The 20583-nt window shown below is 41.9% G+C and overlaps 1 protein-coding gene across 1 annotated transcript; it reads right to left on the bottom strand.

Moving 5' to 3' along the window:
* Positions 1 to 2965: 2965 nt before the first annotated feature.
* Positions 2966 to 18805, bottom strand: LOC133366401 (sulfotransferase 1C2-like). Its single transcript, XM_061589455.1, has 7 exons — positions 18543 to 18805; positions 18301 to 18423; positions 18104 to 18201; positions 9755 to 9881; positions 8799 to 8893; positions 8407 to 8581; positions 2966 to 3258 (listed from the first exon to the last, which is right to left on the bottom strand). Exons 1-7 carry the CDS (start codon positions 18712 to 18714, stop codon positions 3146 to 3148), a joined length of 903 nt encoding a protein of 300 aa, XP_061445439.1. The 5' UTR covers positions 18715 to 18805; the 3' UTR covers positions 2966 to 3145.
* Positions 18806 to 20583: the final 1778 nt, after the last annotated feature.

The following is a 20583-nucleotide window of genomic DNA, read 5'->3' as shown; positions in this document are numbered from 1 at the left end:
CAGTAAAGGTAGGACTGCGATTGCGGAATCTGAATCCTACCTCATTTTCATGGGTCTTCCACTCAGCTTTGTTAATAAACCAATTGATTAAAGATAAAATTCATCCTCCACTTTTTGGTGCATTTCTCCATCGCTTTTCCAACCATAAAAACTCTGTTCTTTTTAAGGTGGATTTGCATGGGCAACAAAGCACTTTAATCCACTGTAATTGCCCAGATATGTTTCCCAGTATACACTCGAATCCCTCCAACAAAATGACCTGAGCAGTGAAGACAGCAAGGAATGGGTGTATTTGGCTGAGACTTCTCACACACTAGGGTGGGAGTTTCTGCCAGCACCTTCAGCTGGTCACTGTATGGCTTTTAAGCCTTTGTAAGGATATCAGTAGCATAGTGGCAAATTCAGAAGTGCAGGGTCCTTTCATGATAGGCATAGCCACACACCCTCCCCTCTTTTTTGCTGCTAGGTTGAGAATGAGATCTTTGTTAATGCCTTCTCCCACGACAACAGATGATACAGAGCAAATACTTTTTTCCTTCCCTTTTCATATTGGGTTAGTACAGATTTACAGGGGGGAAACTGTGTGATAGCTTCTGTTTGCCAGTAATGTCATGTGAACCATGCAAATTAAAAGGGGATGTGAGTAACACTAAACACACACTAAACCACCATGTAGACGAGTTCTGTTGTGATGTATTCACTGCTATTCAGAAGCTGCTAGAAATAATTTGGGGGAATGGTGCCTCCATGTGGCAGTATGTCCATTATCAAAAAAGAGCATCTGATACCTGGGATAACAACAGGGTGAGAAAGATTACATACCCGAGCAGGTTAAACAATGCTGTGTGGGAGAGGGAAGGCAGAGAAACTGGCATCATAAAAATATATGGACTACTAGTTCCTGAAATGAACAGATAGGAAAAGAATCTGGTCAGAACCCAAGGAATTTGGGGAGAGGAGTTGGCAATGGAAACATAGCTCCACACTGAGTGCATAAAGTTTGTTGGATGCTCTAATAACTTCTCTCCATATCATGTTTGCAATAGAAGGAACAATTAGAGAAGAAATGTCTAAATGTTTGATGATACTCTCCAGAAAATCCATAATTGTTGTTATTAAAATGCAATTGTGTTCTGCGTACTTGTCTTTGGGAATTGTGTTCTGCCTACCCATCTGTGTTTGCTTTAAAGCTCAAAGATTTCTTATGCCTGCTGTGTGCTGCAGACCCCAGAAAGTGGAGCACTTCCTGCAGGGTAGCTAAAAAGATACAGTACTGTACAATCATTAAAAACAAGAACAGTATCAAATACCAGGGCTTTATTTTGTGCTAATCTCTTTGTGTTCTGTAACCGACCTTCTTGTAAGAATTGTACTATAGAAGACTGTATCCAGCTGTATTGTGACATTTGCAGTTGCTCTAAGCATTTGCCAGAAGACCAACTGTTGAAAATCTGTGTTTCCAAATTTAGGATATTGTAAAGGAGGAGAGGATCTTTAGGAGGTGGACAAATGGCCAGTTCTGGATGGAGTTGCAGTCTCCTGGTAGGAGCAGGTTTGTAGCTTGAAGGTACTCCTGGATCCAACTTTGTAACTTGAGGCTCAGGTGGACTCAGTGGATAGGAGTGCCTATTTCCCAATCCTGGTTCGCTAGCTACGGCCCCTTTCGGAGAGAGATGAAGTCACGGTATTCCATGATCTGATAACTTGCAGACTGGATTATTGCAACATGCTCTATGGGGGGCTGCCCTTGAAAATGACTCAAAAACTCCAACTGATCTAAAATGCAGCAGCCAGATTACTGGCTGGGGTTCCTTTTAGATCTCCTATAACACCTGTTTTAAAACAGCTGCATTGGTTGCCAGTTCTTTTCTGGGCACAAGTAAAGGTGCTCATGCTAGTGTTCAAAGCTCAAAATGACGTAGGCTCTAAAAACTGAAAGACTGCCACCTTTCCTACAGATTGGCAGAAGGGGCCCTTTTGAAAGTTCTGCTGCCCTCAGAGGTTCAAGGGGTAGTGGGCTGGGAGAGGGCATTTTCTTTGCTGGCTCCTAGATTGTGGAAATCCCTCCCTGCAGGTGTGGCTAGCACCTTTATTATATAGTTTACTCCATATGCTGAGACACACCTCTTTACCTTGTCCTTTGACACCTGAGATGTGTTTATTCAGGACCCACCCTATTCTCTCATTTGTGTTAACTGTTTTTAATATTGAATTTTAAATGGTTGTAACCACCCTAGTGAGAACGGGTAATAAGCAGATTTGATGAGGATTTCACAGAGCAGACCCGGTTGCTTAATTTGCAAATATAAAAGCAAGCAACACACTTTTTCATAGGCTACCCAGATTGAATAAGAGCTTGATATGTACCTAAGGTTATGATCTAGAATGATGCTGAATGGATAGCCTGTGCAATATGAAATAATTAATTCTTTCTACTACTTTATTACTTCTGTTAGCTTTGTACACATTGCAACCAACAATTCTGAAGATTCCTTGGAATTACTTTCTGAGTTTCTGCAATTGTCTGCACTGTAGTGTCGTTCCATACTGTACCTCTATTCGGTTTACCTTTACATCTTTTTCATCCTTTTATAAATAAAGGTTTGAATTGCAACAATGTTGTGGTTATTGCTGGCCTCTCCTTCTTTGGCACTTTAAGTGGCAGCCCTCATCACCAGTAGCACTGCCCAACACACCCATTTTCTAAAAGGTCTGTCACTTTCAGGCTGTTGTTCAGGCTGCCTTAAGCCTTTCTTTCCAGCCTCTTGAGCACTCAGATCTGTTCCGGGCTCATTCTAATCTAATCACAGAGATAATGCAAGGATAAAATGGGTAAATCCAAAATATGCACTTCCCCAGGTTAATTGGAGGAAAGGTGGGGTACTAATACGAGAAAGACAAATGTTAGAAATAATATCCTTTTCTTGACTATCAGTGTGTTGATAATAATGGACAAACACATTAATTTTAATTCACAAACAATTCATTCACCAATGAAAACAAATGAGAAAATGATAAATGTTAAAAGACACACCCACACATCCCTCTTGTGTGGTCCTTGCTTGCGATTTCATGGTTTCTTTTATTTAATGCGGGCCAAAGCTCCAGGTATGTTTTTCTTAATGAAAGTCTTGATGAGGGGCACTTATAGTTGTGTGCGGAAGGTCAGGCCACTGTCCCCCAATAACTGGGCACAGATATCATCTAGCCGTTCACTTTGAGCTACTGTGAAGTGCGCCTTCCAGTCTCCTACGGCACCTGCAAGGAAAATAGCCCAGGAAAAAACCCTTCAACAATCTATGCCTTCTACTAATCCACACCATATATTTAAATCACCTTTATAGCACTTTAACAGCCATGGCTTCCCCCAAAGAATCCTGGATAGTTTACCCTTCACACAAACAACAATTTCCAGCAACCTTAACAAGTGACAGTTCCCAGAATTCTTTGAGAGAAGCCATGTATTTTAAATGTATATTGTGGGAGCAGGTGTCAGACTTTCTATATTCAGGCAACCCTTTACCAAGAAGCTTGTCACTTCCCTGCTACATAGTACATTGAGAAAGGATTCTGGGGGCTGTTCTGGACCAAATATTGGGGTGACACGCCCTGCAGTGTTCTTTGTGACCCCCCTTGAACTAAGAGTATTACAGGAGACAGTCGGTAGAAGTGGGCAAGCTGTCCATCAGAAAACCAATCTTCTCAATGGCACCTGGTTGGTCACTATGAGAACAGCATAGCAGGCCTTTGACCTGACGCAGCAGGGGTCTCTTTAGAATATAAGGACATAACTTTATCACTGGGGAACACCTGATCAGCTTCAGACAGACATCACTTTCCCCAGAAAAACAGTTTGAAAACTTCTCTTCTAACGCATTAGGGAGCCAACACTGTCCAAGAGGTTGAAATCCTACATTGGGGAAGGGCTGTAGCTCAGTGGTAGAGCATGTTTTGCATGCAGAAGGTCCCAGGTTCAATCCCTGGCTTCTCCGGGTAGGGCTGGGAGATAATCTTGTCTGAAATCCTGGAGAGACACTGCCAGTCAGTGTAGACAGTACTGAGCTAGATGGACCAATGGTCTGACTCAGTATATAACAACTTCCTATGTTCCATCTCTAGATGGATAGATTCACTACTTGGCTTTGGGCATCTCACCACCTCTCAGTTTCAGTGACCTACCTTACAGAGTTGTTGTGAAAGCAGCACAACAAAGACTTTGCAGTTTAAAAGTGTTGCGTGAATGATAAACAGCTATGAATATTGTGGTTGTTGTTATTGTTGATGTGTCTGCGATATTGCGTGAACAGCACAGTTGCACTTTAGAGTAAGTTGGTCAAGAAACTTCACAGAGGCAATAGATCATGTTAAGAGTCCTTTACTTAGACATTAAGGCTTTAAGCGTACAAGTAGCTTCATCCCCCCCTCAGGGTAGAACTGCTCACTTCAAAAGCAAAACTCAGAGAGAACACTAACAGAACACTGTTGAAACATTTCCCAGCTGATATCTCCCTGGTTACCATGACAACATGTCTGGCCTTGGCTGTCCGTTCCCAGGCTAGCACAGACTTTACAGCTGATAACACTCCTTCTTCCCCAGACTTCTTGAAATTTTCAGACTTGATGAAAAACAACCTGTGGCAGTACGGCCTAATGGGTGAACAGTTATGTGCCTTCAAGTCGATTACGACTTATGGCGACCCTATGAATCAGTGACCTCCAAGAGCATCTGTCATGAACCACCCTGTTCAGATCTTGTAAGTTCAGGTCTGTGGCTTCCTTTATGGAATCAATCCATCTATTGTTTGGCCTTCCTCTTTTTCTGCTTACTTCTGTTTTTCCCAGCATTATTGTCTTTTCTAGTGAAATGTCTTCTCATGATGTGTCCAAAGTATGATAACCTCAGTTTCATCATTTTAGCTTCTAGTGACAGTTCTGGTTTAATCTGTTCTGACACCCAATTATTTGCCTTTTTCGCAGTCCGTGGTATGCGCAAAGCTCTCCTCCAACACCACATTTCAAATGAGTTGATTTTTCTCTTATCTGCTTTTTTCACTGTCCAACTTTCACATCCATACATAGAGATCGGGAATACCATGGTCTGAATGATCCTGACTTTAGTGTTCAGTGATGCATCTTTGCATTTGAGGACCTTTTGTAGTTCTCTCATAGCTGCCCTCCCCAGTCCTAGTCTTCTTCTGATTTCTTGACTATTGTCTCCATTTTGGTTAATAGCTGTGCCAAGGTATTGATAATCCTTGATAAGTTCAATGTCCTCATTGTCAACTTTAAAGTTACATAAATCTTCTGTTGTCATTAATTTAGTCTTCTTGACATTCAGCTGTAGTCCTGCTTTTGTGCTTTCCTCTTTAACTTTCATCAGCAATAATTTCAAATCATTACTGATTTCTGCTAGTAGTATGGTATCGTCTGCATATCTTAAATTATTGATATTTCTCTCTCCAATTTTCACACCTCCTTCATCTTGGTCCAATCCCGTTTTCCGTATGATATATTCTGCGTACAGATTAAACAAATAGGGTGATAAAATACACCCCTGTCTCACACCCTTTCCGATGGGGAACCAATCGGTTTCTCCATATTCTGTCATTAACAGTAACCTCTTGTCCGGAGTGTAGGTTGTGCATCAGGACAATCAGATGCTGTGGCACCCCCATTTCTTTTAAAGCATTCCATAGTTTTTCATGATCTACACAGTCAAAGGTTTTGCTGTAATCTATAAAGCACAGGGTGATTTTCTTCTGAAATTCCTTGCTCCGTTCCATTATCCAACATATGTTTGCAATATGTTAGGTTTTTTATATTGTTGAGATTTTAATGTTTTAATGTATTTATATGTTTTTATTCTGTACGTCGCCCAGAGTGGCTCGACAACCAGCCAGATGGGCGACTAATAAATCTAATAAATAAATAAACAATATGATATCTAGTGCCTCTTCCCTTTCTAAATCCAGCTTGGACGTCCTGGCATTTCTCGCTCCATATACAGTAAGAGCCTTTGTTGTAATCTTGAGCATGACTTTACTTGCATGGGATATTAAGGCAATAGTTTGATAATTACTGCATTCTCTGGGATCCCTTTTCTTTGGAATTGGAATATATATTGAACGCTTCCAGTCTGTGGGCCATTGTTTAGTTTTCCATATTTCTTGACAAATTTTTATCAAAATTTGGACAGATTCAGTCTCAGTAGCTTGTAGCAATTCCATTGGTATGCCATCTGTTCCTCGTGATGTTTTTCTTCCAAGTACTTTAAGAGCAGCTTTTACCTCACATTCTAAAATTTCTGGTTCTTCATCATATGGTTCCTCCATGAATGAATCTGTCATCCTGGCATCTCTTTTATAGAGTTCTTCAGTCTGTTGCTTCCATCTTCCTTTTATTTCATCTCGGTCAGTCAGTGTATTCCCCTGTTGATTATTTAACATCCCTACTCTAAGTTTAAATTTCCCTTTCATTTCTCTAATCTTTTTGAATAGGGCTCTTGTTCTTCCCTTTTTGTTGTCCTCTTCTATTTCTATACAATAACTATTGTAATAGTATTCTTTGTCCCTATGTACTAGTCGCTGTATCGTTGCATTTAGGGTTCTGACCGTGTTTTTATCGCCTTTTGCTTTTGCTTTCCTTCTCTCTTTAACCATTTTAAAAGTTTATTCAGTCATCCATTGAGGTCTTTCTCTCTTTTTACCAGAGGTATTGTCTTTTTGCATTCTTCCCTGAAAATGTCTCTGACTTCAGTCCATAGTTCTTCTGGTTCTCTGTCAACTAAGTTTAAAGCCTCAAATCTGTTCCTTATTTGATCTTTATATTCTTCTGGGATGTTATGTAAATTGTATTTTGGCGTTATGATTGCTTTGTTGTTCTTCTTTAGCTTTACTCTGATTTTCGATACGACCAGTTCATGATCTGTACCACAGTCTGCTCCTGGTCTTGTTTTTGCAGAAAGTATGGAACTTCTCCATCTTCTGTTTCCAATTATATAATCAATTTGATTCCTATATTGACCATCTGGTGATGTCCATGTGTACAGTTGTCTTTTTGGTTGCTCAAAAAATGTGTTGGCAAGAAACAAATTATTGGCTTCACAGAATTCAATAAGTCTTTCTCCTGCTTCATTTCTGTCTCCTAAGCCCCATTTCCCCACAATTCCTAGTTCTTCTCTGTTCCATTCCAGTCCCCCATGATTATCAGAACATCTTGTTTTGGTGTGTGATCAATTTCCTCCTGTACTTCTGTGTAAAATCTCTCCAATTCTTCTTCTTCTGTGTTTGCCGTTGGAGCGTAGACTTGGATGATGGTTATGTTAATAGATTTCCCGTTTAATCTCATTGATATCACTCGCTCAGACCTTGCGTTGTAGCTCCTAATTGCTTTTGGTACATCACTTCTCACTATTAAAGCAACCCCGTTTCTTCTTGATTTCTCATTTCCTGCATAAAATATTTTGTAGTTGCCTGATTGAAAATGTCCCATTCCCATCCATTTTAATTCACTCACGCCAAGTATTGTAATGTTGATATGTTCCATTTCTTGCTTTCCCTGGTTCATGCTTCTCACGTTCCATTTCCTATTGTGTGTGTTGTACAACTCTGGACTCTCCTTTTGCATCTGTGCGCATCACCCTCTGGGCTTCATTTTGGCTTTGACCCAGCTGCATCATTAGTCACAGCGCTACCCGTGCTTGTCTGTTGTTCTTCCCCAGTAGCTTGGTGAGTGCTGGGGGTCTCATCTTCCAGCACTATCTCATGTTGCATTTTGGATACTCTGTTCATAGGATTTTCATGGTAAGAGGTATTCAGAGGTGGTTTACCACTGCCTTCCTCTACTAGGGGCAAAATAGGGGGAAGCTTGGCATTCTGGTTTAAATTAAATGCAGCTTTCTCTTTCAAATCCTCCGCATTTGGCCAGATCTTCCCACTGACCCACCCATTTGGCTATTTAGGGGGTCCTTGCAGAATATTTTTGCTGCTTGGGGTGGCTCATGTCATGGTATATCGGGCTAAGATGGCATCTAGGACTGAGGTGCCTCATCATTCAGACAGAAGTTATTGGGCGGCAATGAAAGGGAAGGGAGAGGCAAACAGAGAGGTTTAGAGAGGGCCTGCTGGGAAACCTAGCAGGCCTAATGTGGTTACAGTTGCCCACTGACCAGCAAAAAACTTGATTTCTTCCTGAGTGTTTAACACAAGGCTGATCTGCCAAAATCTACAGGTGAAGCTTTGAAAGGCATGGAGCTTAGCATAATCATCTGCTAATATCTGCATATCAAGCTGCTTCTAAAGGCACAATATTAGGCAGAAAAACCATATTGCAGGCACTGTTTGATCTTTGTTGTTGCCTAAAGAGTCCCAGAAACATGCCGTCAGAGCTTATCCTTTTGCCCCCTACCTTTTCTCATGAAGGCTGACAACAAGTGGTTATAACCAGGCATCGTGCTGTAATTAGCCAGTGGGTTTGCTTTCATGCTCTTGAATTCCGTGTGCTCCATGATCCGGTTCAAAACTGGTTCAGGAAGTTCTTGGTCCAGAAATTGGGCTACTTTCCGAATCTCTGAGGCTGGGTCCTAAAGAGAGAAAGAGAAGGCTATTGATCAAAAGGATTCTGGTGGTTTGTGACTGGGAGGCAGCCATAAGCTCACCACATTTGTTTCTCGCTTACTTGTGATACTGCTTTTCAGAAGCTCACTGCATCAGGGTGGTTGATGTGAATATTTATTGAATACGAGTACCTTCCTAGCTGAAATTACTATAAGGGAGGAGAGTACGTTGTCAGCTGCTCACCTCTTTCATGTCTTCATAAAAGAGATAGAGAATCTGGTGAGAGTCCTTAGCCTCCCACCAACCGCGAACATGGTCAAACCAAGAGCCCCAGGCAACTGCAAAGAGAGACAAAGGTTGGAGAGTAAACTGTGATCTATCTCATATACACTGTTCCTGGGCAAAGTATAGTCCTTTGCCTCCCACTAACCACACACACAAACCAAAAAAATACAGGCAAATGCAAAGATAAAAGGTGGAGCATTAACTCTGGTTAAGCTTGCATATACAATCCCTGGGCAAAGTACAACCCATAACATTTCAAGGTTCAAAGGTTCACAAAGATGTCCCCCTCTTTCCAATGTTCCATTGTGACCACTAACCATGATTTTGCTTGTCATGACCCCATCTTTGCAGGATGCAGGCGCTTCAGAGTGGAAGAGGGAATTGTGCTTAGAGTCAGCCACAGATATCCTTACTAATCCAGAAGCAATAGAAGCCCATTGTCCCAGTACCTTTCCGGTCCAAGGAGGTCACGTTACCTTGCCCTGAGTATACTCCAGCTCAGAATCCATAGTGGAACTCCTTTAAATGAAGAGGTGCCTCTCACTGACGATGAAGCAATAGCTAATCAGAGGTGCAGCTCCTATCTAAGGCTCAGTCTGAGGTTGACAGGTGATGAAACAGCATTTGAGGGCAGAATGGGGCTGGCCAGGGTGCCAAGGAATCCTCAACCCTTACCCCTTTTGGGCTTCTCTTTGTGCTGCCTTGCCTACTCAAACCTGAACTTTTTGTATGTGTAAGAAGAACCACCATAGTCCTGAGACTACTACTTAGAACAGGAGGACATTGATAGCACATAGCTACATCCCCTTCCCATATCTAGAACTTGAGCATTAGGAGTGGGTCCCACTACTCTCTTAGCTGCACAGATGTTCAAATGTGGTCTCTCCTTTATTTCATCTTTTGTCTCTACTCACATTTCCCTGCAAGGAACTTCTCCAGAAACTGGTCCCATGTTCCCGGTTCTGGCATCCTATTGTTCATGCGGTGGAAGTGGAAGTAGGAAACTGCATTGTCCTTGGCGTTCCTGGCCACATAAATGATCTTCAGAAATAGATCAGAAAGAAAGGTGAACTCAGGAGTCTCGACTCCATGCATTTTGTTTTGCTTGTTTATAGAAACATTTATGTACTGCCTTTCAGCACCAAAGGGCTGCCAAGGCAGTTCACAACAATAAAAATCCAGAACAGGAACAAAATAACTAAAATTTGACATGCTTACAATACATGTGAAAGCATGTTGCAACACTGCCGACCTCAACATTAAAGAAGGGGCCAGTCTAACCTCTCTTGGGAGAGAGTTCTATAAATGGGGTGCTACTACCTAACTGGGGTGCTGCTACAAGGAAGCTATCTTACACTCCTCATTGCAGCTCTCTTGGTTATTGTAACTCTCAAGATTATTGTAATTGACAGGCAGATTAATATGAGCAGAGATGCTTGAGATAATCTAGTCCTAACCTGTCTGGGGCTTTAAAGATAATTAGCAGCCTCATACCTGACAGTGCTCAGAAATTCTAAGAAACCAAAAAAATCAGTGCAATTCTGAAATCAGTGGTTGAAATCAGTACAGTTTTGTAAGATTCAGTCCACCGTCTTTATTCAAACTGGCATCACATTGTATCCAACCCTAGAAAAATACCAGCTCTTTGAACTCAGGAATCATCATGCAAAATTTGGTTATGATATCTTAAGAGGTGTCCAGATGCATAGTGAACAAACAACTTTCCAAAATGATAGAAGATAACTGGCATTTTGAACTGGGCCTAGAAGTAAACTCAAAGCAAGTGCTGTTGAAAATGTTGTAATAAGATCTGAAAAACAAACACCAGGAAGTATACTGGCTGTTGCATTTTCAACCAGCTGCAGTTTCCAAACCTCTTGAGGGGCAGCCCCATGCAGAGTGCTCTGCCATAATCTAATCTCAACGTGACTAAGGCATCAGGGTTGAGACTGTGCTGGGATCATCAAGTGGCAAGCTTTTCCACCTGCCTTGCCCTGCTCTTTCTGGAGGTTGTCTTTCATCAAGAAGATGAATGTATTTGTTTTGTTGTTGTTGTTGCTTTTTTAAAATGTTAAGATTTAGTACATGGGAGCATTTCTTCGTAGGAAATATGCTTCTTTTAGCTTCACTTTTCATTTGCATTGTCCAATCGCTTTCCCCCATTCACATAAGCAAGAATTCCTCTGGGGAGGATTAGTCTTCCTTTTTCATAGTGGCCCCACTCTCTAATTATACATTTCCACTCCCTCTGGTTGCTAGGTGACCAAGCATGCTCAGTCTGTTCTACCAGCTGCAGTGGGTTCCTTAAAAACAACAACAGAAGTGTGAATATCTGTGTTTTTCCTGATAGGATACAGGTGAAATACAAATCTTTGTTTGAGCAGTGTTATGCTTTTGCAAACAAGTTACAGGAAAAAGAAAGTAAAGGCACCAATTGCAGCAACATAAAAAAGGCCAGCAAAATGGAGGAGAGCAACTGGAACTTGCTTGTCAGCCTACAGGAAATAAAATGAACAAAGGAAGGAGGAGATAGTGGGCATGAAAAGGGGAATAATTGACACACCCACCTACAAGCATCGGAGCAAAGCATCTGCAAGCAATAGAGAAAGGGAGTAAAGACTCCCCCCCCCTTTTCATATTATCAGTGGATTTGGTTAGTACAGATTTATAGGGGAAGAAAGTGTGCGATAGCTTCGGTTTGCTGGTAACATCATGTGAACCATGCAATTTTAAAGGAGATGTGAGTAACACCAAACACAAAGTAAACCACTGTGTAGATGAGCCCTTAGTGGTCTTACATATTTATTAAATGTATTGTTCTATTCTTACTTCTATTTTGTATTTGTGTGTATTCTTTATGAACTGCGTAGAAATAAGGCAGCATAGAAATAAACCGTAACGTACCATAACATGTGTAGCAGTGGTTTTCTCCAGCTGAAACTGAGCAAAGGCATTTCTAGCCACAGAGTACACCTGGGCATCCAGGGGCATGGCCAGATTGTAAACCCATCCTTCAAAGGGAATCCAACCCCAAGCAGGCAGCACAAGCTGTAGCCTCCAACCTGGATCAACTTGTCTACTGTTACTGTATCACCAGATGCAATTCAGAGGCCTATAATTCCACAACCAACTGGCAGTCCAACTACTGAGATCATCAGCTAGGCTTCCTTAGCTGCCTGCCTGGGCATAACTACCAACCACAGAGACAGAGAGAGACAGAGAGAGATGAAAGTGGAACTAAACTATGTTGTAGAAATCTGTGAATATGAATGTCTATTTATGTTTTGTGCTTTGGGGGAAAAATCTGTGACCACTGTTGATGTCAGAGTAATTGCTGAAGTTTGAGGCCTTGTGTGGTTACATCCTTACAGGCCTGTTTACCAGTAGCTGGTTGGTGACAGGTTCTGAGAGAGAGAATTACTTTTTTATTTATATCCTGAATCAAGTCAATTCATTTTGATTGGTCTGGAAACAACAGGCTCCGGTTGGCTGTAGGTTATAGTCGGTGAAGAATTGGCAGTTAACTGTGGGAATTGGGAAAGGTCATTTGATGAGGGAGGTGTGAGGCAAGACCAGAATAAACTGAGGTGAAAGTGGATAGTTGAGTCCTTATGAACTCATCAAGCACATGAGAGACCATCTTACCTGTAAGATCCTCTCCCTGCTTGCTGGCCTCTTTCCACCTGGCCTGGAAAGGTGGGGCCTTGACTGATTGCAGCTACAAAAGGTATCACTACCTGAAGATGCCAGAGACCACCTTGACTGTGGGGTGTTGTTTAGGGGCTTGTTTTGTTGGCATGAGGCCTAGTAGTTTTCCATCAAGTCTGAAAGTTTTGAAAGTTAAGAGGAGTTATGTCTTTGCCCAGTCTGGGAAAGGACAGTGAAGGCCGTTGTTATGGTAACCATCAAGATATAGACTGGGAAAGTTCTAACAGAGTCTGTGAGTTGTGTCCTTCTGCATCATGCCTCTGACCTGAGAGGCTGTCTTACTTTTGCTTTCGGAGAGAAATGTGCTGTAGAGCTAGAGGGGGGGGGGGGAAAACTGCTGAAAAGCCTTAATGTCTTAATAAAAGACTCTTAACATGCTCTAATGCTCTGAAGAAGTTTCTTGCTCAACTTAACTCCAACATAATGTATGCTGTTTCATGCAACAACGCACACACGCCAACAGGGGTTATGGGCCCAGATCCACAGCGCATTACACGGGAGTAAGTTGCTGGTCTGAACGGCAGACGGAGTTCCAGAGAGGGCAGCTTGATTGATTGAACCAGACGGAGGTGAGCAACATGGCTGTAAACCTGTCTGGGGGAGGCTTGCCGATGGAACGGCTTAATGAAAAGAATTATGGCAGCTGGAAGCTGAGGATGCGGGCTTTGCTGATAACAGAGGATTTATGGGACATTATAGATGAACCACCCCCGGCGGTATTGACTGCGGCCTGGAAGCGCAGAGACCAGAGGGCGCAGGCATTTATAATCTTGGCTCTATCGGATTCTCAACTGATGTGTGTGAGAGATGAGCCGTCGGCAAAACAAATGTGGGACGCGTTGCAGGATTTGTCCCAGGAATGGCAGCGGAGACAGGAGGCGAAAAGAGCCGAGTCGATGGAAGCTGTCAGGAGGCAAGAGGTGAAAAATGCCGTGCCGAAGGATTATAAACAGGAGCAGCAACAAAGGCTGAAGGCTTGTTTTGTTTGCGGAGATCGACGGCATCTACAGCGGGAATGTCCAGTCAAGCGCAACTCCAGGGACGGAGGCTTGAAGCAAGGCAGTGTGAACTTTGTTTGTAAACAGAAGTCTCAAGATTTAGGACCTGTTAATTGGCTTCTTGACAGTGGGGCAAGCCATATATTAATCAAAGACAGAAGTTTGTTTTACACTTCAGAAAAAGTGCAGGATTTTGTGCAACTTGCTGATGGATCACATAAACGGGTGGAAGCCCGTGGACTGGTGAGATTTGATAAACTTGGGATAATGTCAGATTGTTTGTTTGTTCCGGATTTGGCTCATAATATTTTATCAGTGAGCAAACTGGTGAGTTGTAATTATTCAATTTTGTTCCACAAAGACCAATGTTATATAATGAGGGGAGATCAAGTGTGTTTGCAGGGAAGCCTTAATGATTCACAGTATGTAATAGAGAGCAGTCAAGCAGGGTGTGCTGTGTTAAATGCTGAGGCACAGGTACATCAGGGCTGCGTCCATGAATGGCATCAAAGGCTGGGGCATGCAAACCTTGACACGATAAAGAAAACCCCTTTGCACAGTGAAAACATGCGTTTAAAGGATTGTGGACAGTTAATGGATTGTGATGCATGTAATAAAGCTAAAATGACTATTGCACCAATAAACCGGGAGGCTGAGAGAACCACAACAGCTCCCTACCAGCTAGTTCATGTTGATTTATCAGGGCCAATAAATGCTTCACGAGGAGGTGCGAAATTCTTCATGGTACTGGTAGATGATTTTTCAAGATTTTGTCATGTTTTTCTGTTAAAGCATAAAAGTGGAGCTGAGCAGAAGCTGAAACTGTTCATTAAGAGAATCGAAACTCAACACGGCGTCACGGTGGGGGCTATACGCTCGGACCAAGGTGGGGAATTCACAAATAAGGCATTGAGTGACTTTCTGGAGAGTAAGGGAATAAACCAGAATTTCACTGCTCCATTTAGCCCATTTTCCAATGGAACTGCTGAGAGAAAAAATAGGGTGCTTGGGGAAGCAATGAGAGCCATGCTGATGGATTGCAGTTTAGGGAATTCTTTCTGGGCAGAAGCAATTCTTTATGCGAATTATATTCACAACAGGGTGTTACACAGTGCACTTGGAATGTCTCCTTATGAGAAACTTACTGGCAGAAAGCCTAAAATAGAACACATTCAAAAATTCGGGGCAAGGTGCTGGATCCACATTCCACAGGGAAAAAGGAGGGGCAAGCTTGCGCCCAGAGCACAGCAAGGTTTTGTTTTGGGATTTCAGAATGCATATTTCAGAGTTTGGTGTCCAGAAACACAGCAGTTACTTCTGAGCAGAAGCATTAAAGTCTCAGAAAAGCCTTGGGCTCAAAGGCAGACAGTCATTCTTACAGGAACAAATGACACACAAACACGAACACAATCACAGACATTTAAGCCAAATTTTGACATTAAAGTGGAAGGTACACAAATACCTCTCAGAGATGCTTTGAATGAGCTCATTTGTGGGAAACGCAGTAGAAAGAAGAAACGCAAGGCTGAGGAAATGAAATTGGCTGATCAGGCTGTACCAAGTACAAGCAGCTCAGATGGAGGAGCTGAGAGGGCAGAAGTTCCAGCTTTAAGACGCTCTACAAGAGCAAATTTAGGCAAGCCGCCTGAAAGATTTACCGTGGGATTAATAACAAGTCCTGGAATGAATAAAGTTGTAGATATGGATGCTGAGACACTTTATTTGACATGTGTTCAACCAAAGTTTGAGTGAATAAAGTTTTGAACTGTACTGAGATGTAATTTTGAACTGTACTGAGATGTAATTTTGAACTGTACTGAACTGAAAATGTATGATGCAATGTACTGAAATGTATTGCAAGAGGTATTGTAGAAATGTATTACTGTATGACTATGTATTGTTGAGATTTCTTTGTAATTGACAGACATGATGAGAAAAAGGGGGGCTTGTTGGCATGAGGCCTAGTAGTTTTCCATCAAGTCTGAAAGTTTTGAAAGTTAAGAGGAGTTATGTCTTTGCCCAGTCTGGGAACGGACAGTGAAGGCCGTTGTTATGGTAACCATCAAGATATAGACTGGGAAAGTTCTAATAGAGTCTGTGAGTTGTGTCCTTCTGCATCATGCCTCTGACCTGAGAGTCTGTCTTACTTTTGCTTTCGGAGAGAAATGTGCTGTAGAGCTAGAGGGGGGGGAAACTGCTGAAAAGCCTTAATGTCTTAATAAAAGACTCTTAACATGCTCTAATGCGCTGAAGAAGTTTCTTGCTCAACTCCAACGTAATGTATGCTGTTTCATGCAACAACGCACACACGCCAACATGTTTTGGGGTAAAAGTTTAATTTCTGATGGTTGGTTTTTTGTTTTGCTGTTATTGGGATTATGCTTCTGTATTTTATTGCTGAATTTTGTTAGGAATTATATCAATTTATTGTATGTTTTTGTTAACCTATTGACCATTTGCATTTATTTCTTAGAGTGACTTGTGTAACCTTTCTTCTGTTCATGTTGTGAGCTGCCGTGTGCATAAATTGTTATGGAAAGGTGGAATAGAAATAAACAGTGACGATGATGAGAGCAATTTCTGTAACAATTACTTTACCCTCTCTCTGCCGCCTCCAGACTGGTAGCATTTTGCAGGAGTGATTCAATCATATCCCAGCCAATTATTTTGGAGCAATTAATGTAGATTAAAGTATTCTATCACCCTAGCACAGGGGTAACCAACCCATTGCCCATGGGCACTATGGCACCTGCAAAAGTGTTCAATGGTGGCCCCAGCAGGTAACCCAGAATCTGAAGTTTCATTTAAAAAAAAGTAAATCTTTATCCCTCTTAGAAAGAAAGTTACAGAGCAAAACATGCAGGTATTCTTCTAAGTGATTTATGTGAAATGGGTAGCTGGCTGCTCCTGCCTGTCAGTGTTATTAACCAAGGAATGGTCAAAGTTGTGATTGATAAGCGAGTTGTCTGGACATCAGACAGTAGGAATCCCTCGAATCCTAAAGAGCTGTCATTTTGCCCTCTGTTTTAGTCCACTTTTCCTGCTTCTATTTTTCCCCAAGTCCTTGGAATCTCCACAGTTCCCTTGTTTTTTCCCTAGTTACCAGGATACATTGCGCTGGGTTCTTCTGAGATCAGGTAGTGCTTAGAAACTATTTTCTGCAAATACTACTACATAAAGAGTGGGTCAAAGTTAAAGAATCCCCCTTCCCACCCACCAAGGCAAGTGTGAAAACTTTGCAAAGAGGCTTAAACATGCCTACAGCTTTGCAGGAACTAAAGACCAGGGCTTATTAAAAATTCACTGTATAGTTAGCATACAGTACAATGGTATACATGCCTACTCAGAAGTAAGTCTCTTTGTGTTTAATGGCCTTACTTCCAGGTAAATGGGCACATGATGGCAGCCAAGACTCTAGTTTAGCCTTGTCATTGGGGAAAACAGGGTTCTTGTGTCTTTAACAGCTTATGGCAGGCAGAAATTCAACAAGTCAAGCCTTTTCTAATATGGAAATACTATTATTATTATTATTTATTAAATTTATATCCTGCCCTTCCTCCTGTTAGGAGCCCAGGGCAGCAAACAAAAACACTCTAAAACATCTTAAAAGACTATAAAATGTATTAAAACAAAACATCTTTTAAAACATACTACAACAAAACATCTTTAAAAAAAGATTTTAAAACATCTTAAAAAGCAATTCCAACACAGACAGAGACTAGGATTATAGGAAAATTATGGGAAAAGCTTCACCATGACTACTCTCTGATTTTGTCTTATGCCATGCTCCCCATTGCAGCCACTTTGTATTATGCCATCTCGCCCATGGTAGCCATTTTGCGACTGGTACCCCCAACCCTCTCAAAATTTTGAAATGTGCCCTCTGGTCCCAAAAGGTTGACAACCCTTGGCCTAGCTGCGACACAACAAATCCATTTTTAACAAGAAATGGACTTTTTTTGGTTGGGAAAGTGATGCGTGGAAAAGTATGGAATAGACGAATGGTTAACAGGAAGATATATAAATACGCTGCAGGTACCCTGCTCATTGTCATATAAACTCCCCTCAAATAAATCAGAGCAGATACTCAATAAAGATTGGATGTAATGTAACCTCTGTGTAAATTCTGTGTGCACAAATCAAGATGAATGCTCAGTAAATAAGTTGTCTAAAGAAGCCCTGATTCCCACCTGTAAGATCCCACTATCAAATTTTCTTCCAGTAACAGGCTGCAAAGTCTGACCTGGCTAGCTCACTACTCAAGAGTTAGGATTGCTTAGTTATGAAGGAAAGGCACCCTGTCCCTCTGAGCACCCTCTCACGTCATTTTACTTACGCCAGAGCACAACTCTGGCACTGCAAGCAAGTTCCAAGGCTGAGTCCACTCAGAGCCACTCTCATCTTTTCTTATGTTCAGAGCCACTCTCATCTTTTATTATGACTTCATATATTCCAGGGTCAAATCAGGAAATAGAAACAGGATCCAGTGCTGGATCTTGGCTCAGATCAAACTCTGCCCTCTCAGCAATCTCACTGAAATTTCTCCCCTTTACTGACCTTACAATTCTGTTCCCAGAAGGAAGGTGGCAGGAGCTGGACCGGGAGGTGGGATTTGAGTGTCCGTGGAGAGGGCATTGCCTCTGCCTCTTCCAAGCCTGAAACACCCGAAAGAAACATTCAGCCTTGAGCTGACATAAACTCTTCACCCCATTTTCAGCCATCGTCACCTTGAGACAGTACCCCTTCTTACTCACATGAGAATAAGGGAGAAAACATCTCTATGAAGGGCATCCGTTTGTAGATGGGGACTTGAGCACATTTCTCAGGGTCTCCTCCATGCTGGATCATATCTACAATTTCCTGCATCCAGGTGGTCCCTGGCACAATATAGTAAGAGACAAGTCGTGGAGATCTCATAATTCAGGCAATAACCTTCAACTTCCCAACTCTACCCTCCCCATTCTAATGCCTCCACTTTTCTCTTATTCCCATTTACCGGCTTTGGGGTATGTGCAAATTAGAAGGTCATCAGGCCGGGCTTTAAAGGTTGATATGCGACTCCATCTTTCTGCACAGCCACTGAGTAAAGGGACTCCATCGACCTCCACCAGCTCCAAGCGCTTGGAGGGCTTACGGCCTAAACCTTCCAGCTCAGATTCAAGATTCATCAGCTGGCAGCAGTGCAAGAACAGACAGTATTGTGCCTCTCAGCAGCCAATCCACTTTCTCACTACCTCTGCTGCCTGTGGCTGCTAGTCAGTTTCGCTTCCTGAAATGGTTTTGGGCTCTTCCAGACAACCTGTTTATTGAGCATTCATCCTAGTTTACTTGTAGAAAGTTTATGCAACGGATAGACTATGTCCTGTCTTTACTGAGCATTTGTTCGGATTTGCTTGCAAGGTGATTATACAACAAGCATTTCTTTGCAGGGTATTTATAAGTCTTCCCATTAATCATTTGTTCATCCTGCACTTTCCATTGCATTTCTCCATCGCATTTCCAACTACAAAATCTTGTTCTTTTTAAGGTAGATTTGTTTTGCATGGGCAACAAAGCGCTTTAATCCACTGTAATTGCCCAGACTTCTTTCCCAGTATACACTTGAATCCCTCCAGCAAAAATGACCTGGGCAGTAGATTGAGTGTCTCGTGTGTGGAGAGAGCAGGGTGTGGGTGTATTTGGCTGAGACTTCTCACACACTAGAGTTGGGGTTTCTGGTCCCTGTATGGCCTTTAAGCCTTTGTAAGGATATCAGTAGCATAGTGGGAAATTCAGAAGTGCAGGGTCGCTTCATGATAGGCATAGCCACCCCCTCTCACTTTTTTGCTACTAGGTTGAGAATGAGATCCTTCTTTGTTATTATAATTGCTTTTATATGTATTGATGACTGTCCAGTATTTTATCTATTGTTATTAATGTGATTACATCTGTTATTATTGTATTTTATCTCTTTTAATGTATGTCGCCTAGAGTGGCTAATTGCCAGATAGGCGACAAACAAATTAAATATTATTATTATTATTATTATTATTATTAATGCCTTCTCCCACAACAACAGATGTCCCTAGGAGCTAATCAGCATGAAAGGGGAGAGAGTTAGATACTGAGAGGAGTCTTCTCAGTAACTGACTCACCTCCTTTCACTCCAATTGGCTCCAATGAGCAGGATAAGACAAGGAAGCATGTTAGAATTCTCTTCTTAGTTGCTAACACACTCCCCTTTCATGCTGATGGGCTCATAGGATACTGGAGGTTCAGAGACCTTGCTGGGACCCTGCTCCCAAAAAAGTAAGGGTTTTAAGACCTACCTGAGACCCCAGATGACTATACCCCTGGAGGATATACATAGCAATGTTGTTACGACAACCGTTCTTATTTCTATCCCACTTGCTTTAAACTCCCACATTAGGGATGGGCAGAAGGTAGATCACAATCTACTGATTAATCTCTGTAATTTGCAGTAGTTCTGCAAAGGTTTCTGGTTCCCAAATGGGCAATAAAATGACTCTTCCCCATGCACCTAAATTAGGGTGCTAGATTAGGAAGCTAACTAGGAGTTGACTTTTGTGTGAAAGGACAGTGAGCTCAGTTCAGTTATGTTATTAAAACAAATTCCTAGGATCAGAATGTTCTCAAAGGCACTCTTGTTCTTTAATTCTCTAGGGTCACTTGCAGTCCAGTTGACTGTTTTTATCAAGATTTGTTAGTGGGGAAGTTGTACAATGTGGACCGTTTATTGAGGTTTCATTCTGATTTGTTTGTGGGGGAATATTATACATCACAATTGTTATCCTGATTTTCCCATCACTTTCCTAACTGCAAAAAGTCCAGTTTTTGTTGTTGAAAGAGGCTTGTTGCACAAGAACAACAAACCCACTTTCATTGTGCAACCTAAATTTGCTGGTATGCTCTTGAATCTCACTCATAAAATAGTGATAGTCTGGAAATGCCCTAACTGTATGCCTTTGCATCTGGCTCTAGTTGGTAGATCATGGAGTTCTGATAAAACACACATAGAGTATATCTAAGTAAGGGAT

This window comes from Rhineura floridana, chromosome 11 (genome assembly GCF_030035675.1).
Source record: "Rhineura floridana isolate rRhiFlo1 chromosome 11, rRhiFlo1.hap2, whole genome shotgun sequence".
In the NCBI taxonomy this organism is placed as follows: domain Eukaryota; kingdom Metazoa; phylum Chordata; class Lepidosauria; order Squamata; family Rhineuridae; genus Rhineura; species Rhineura floridana.
This window is presented reverse-complemented; position numbering and strand designations above follow the sequence as displayed.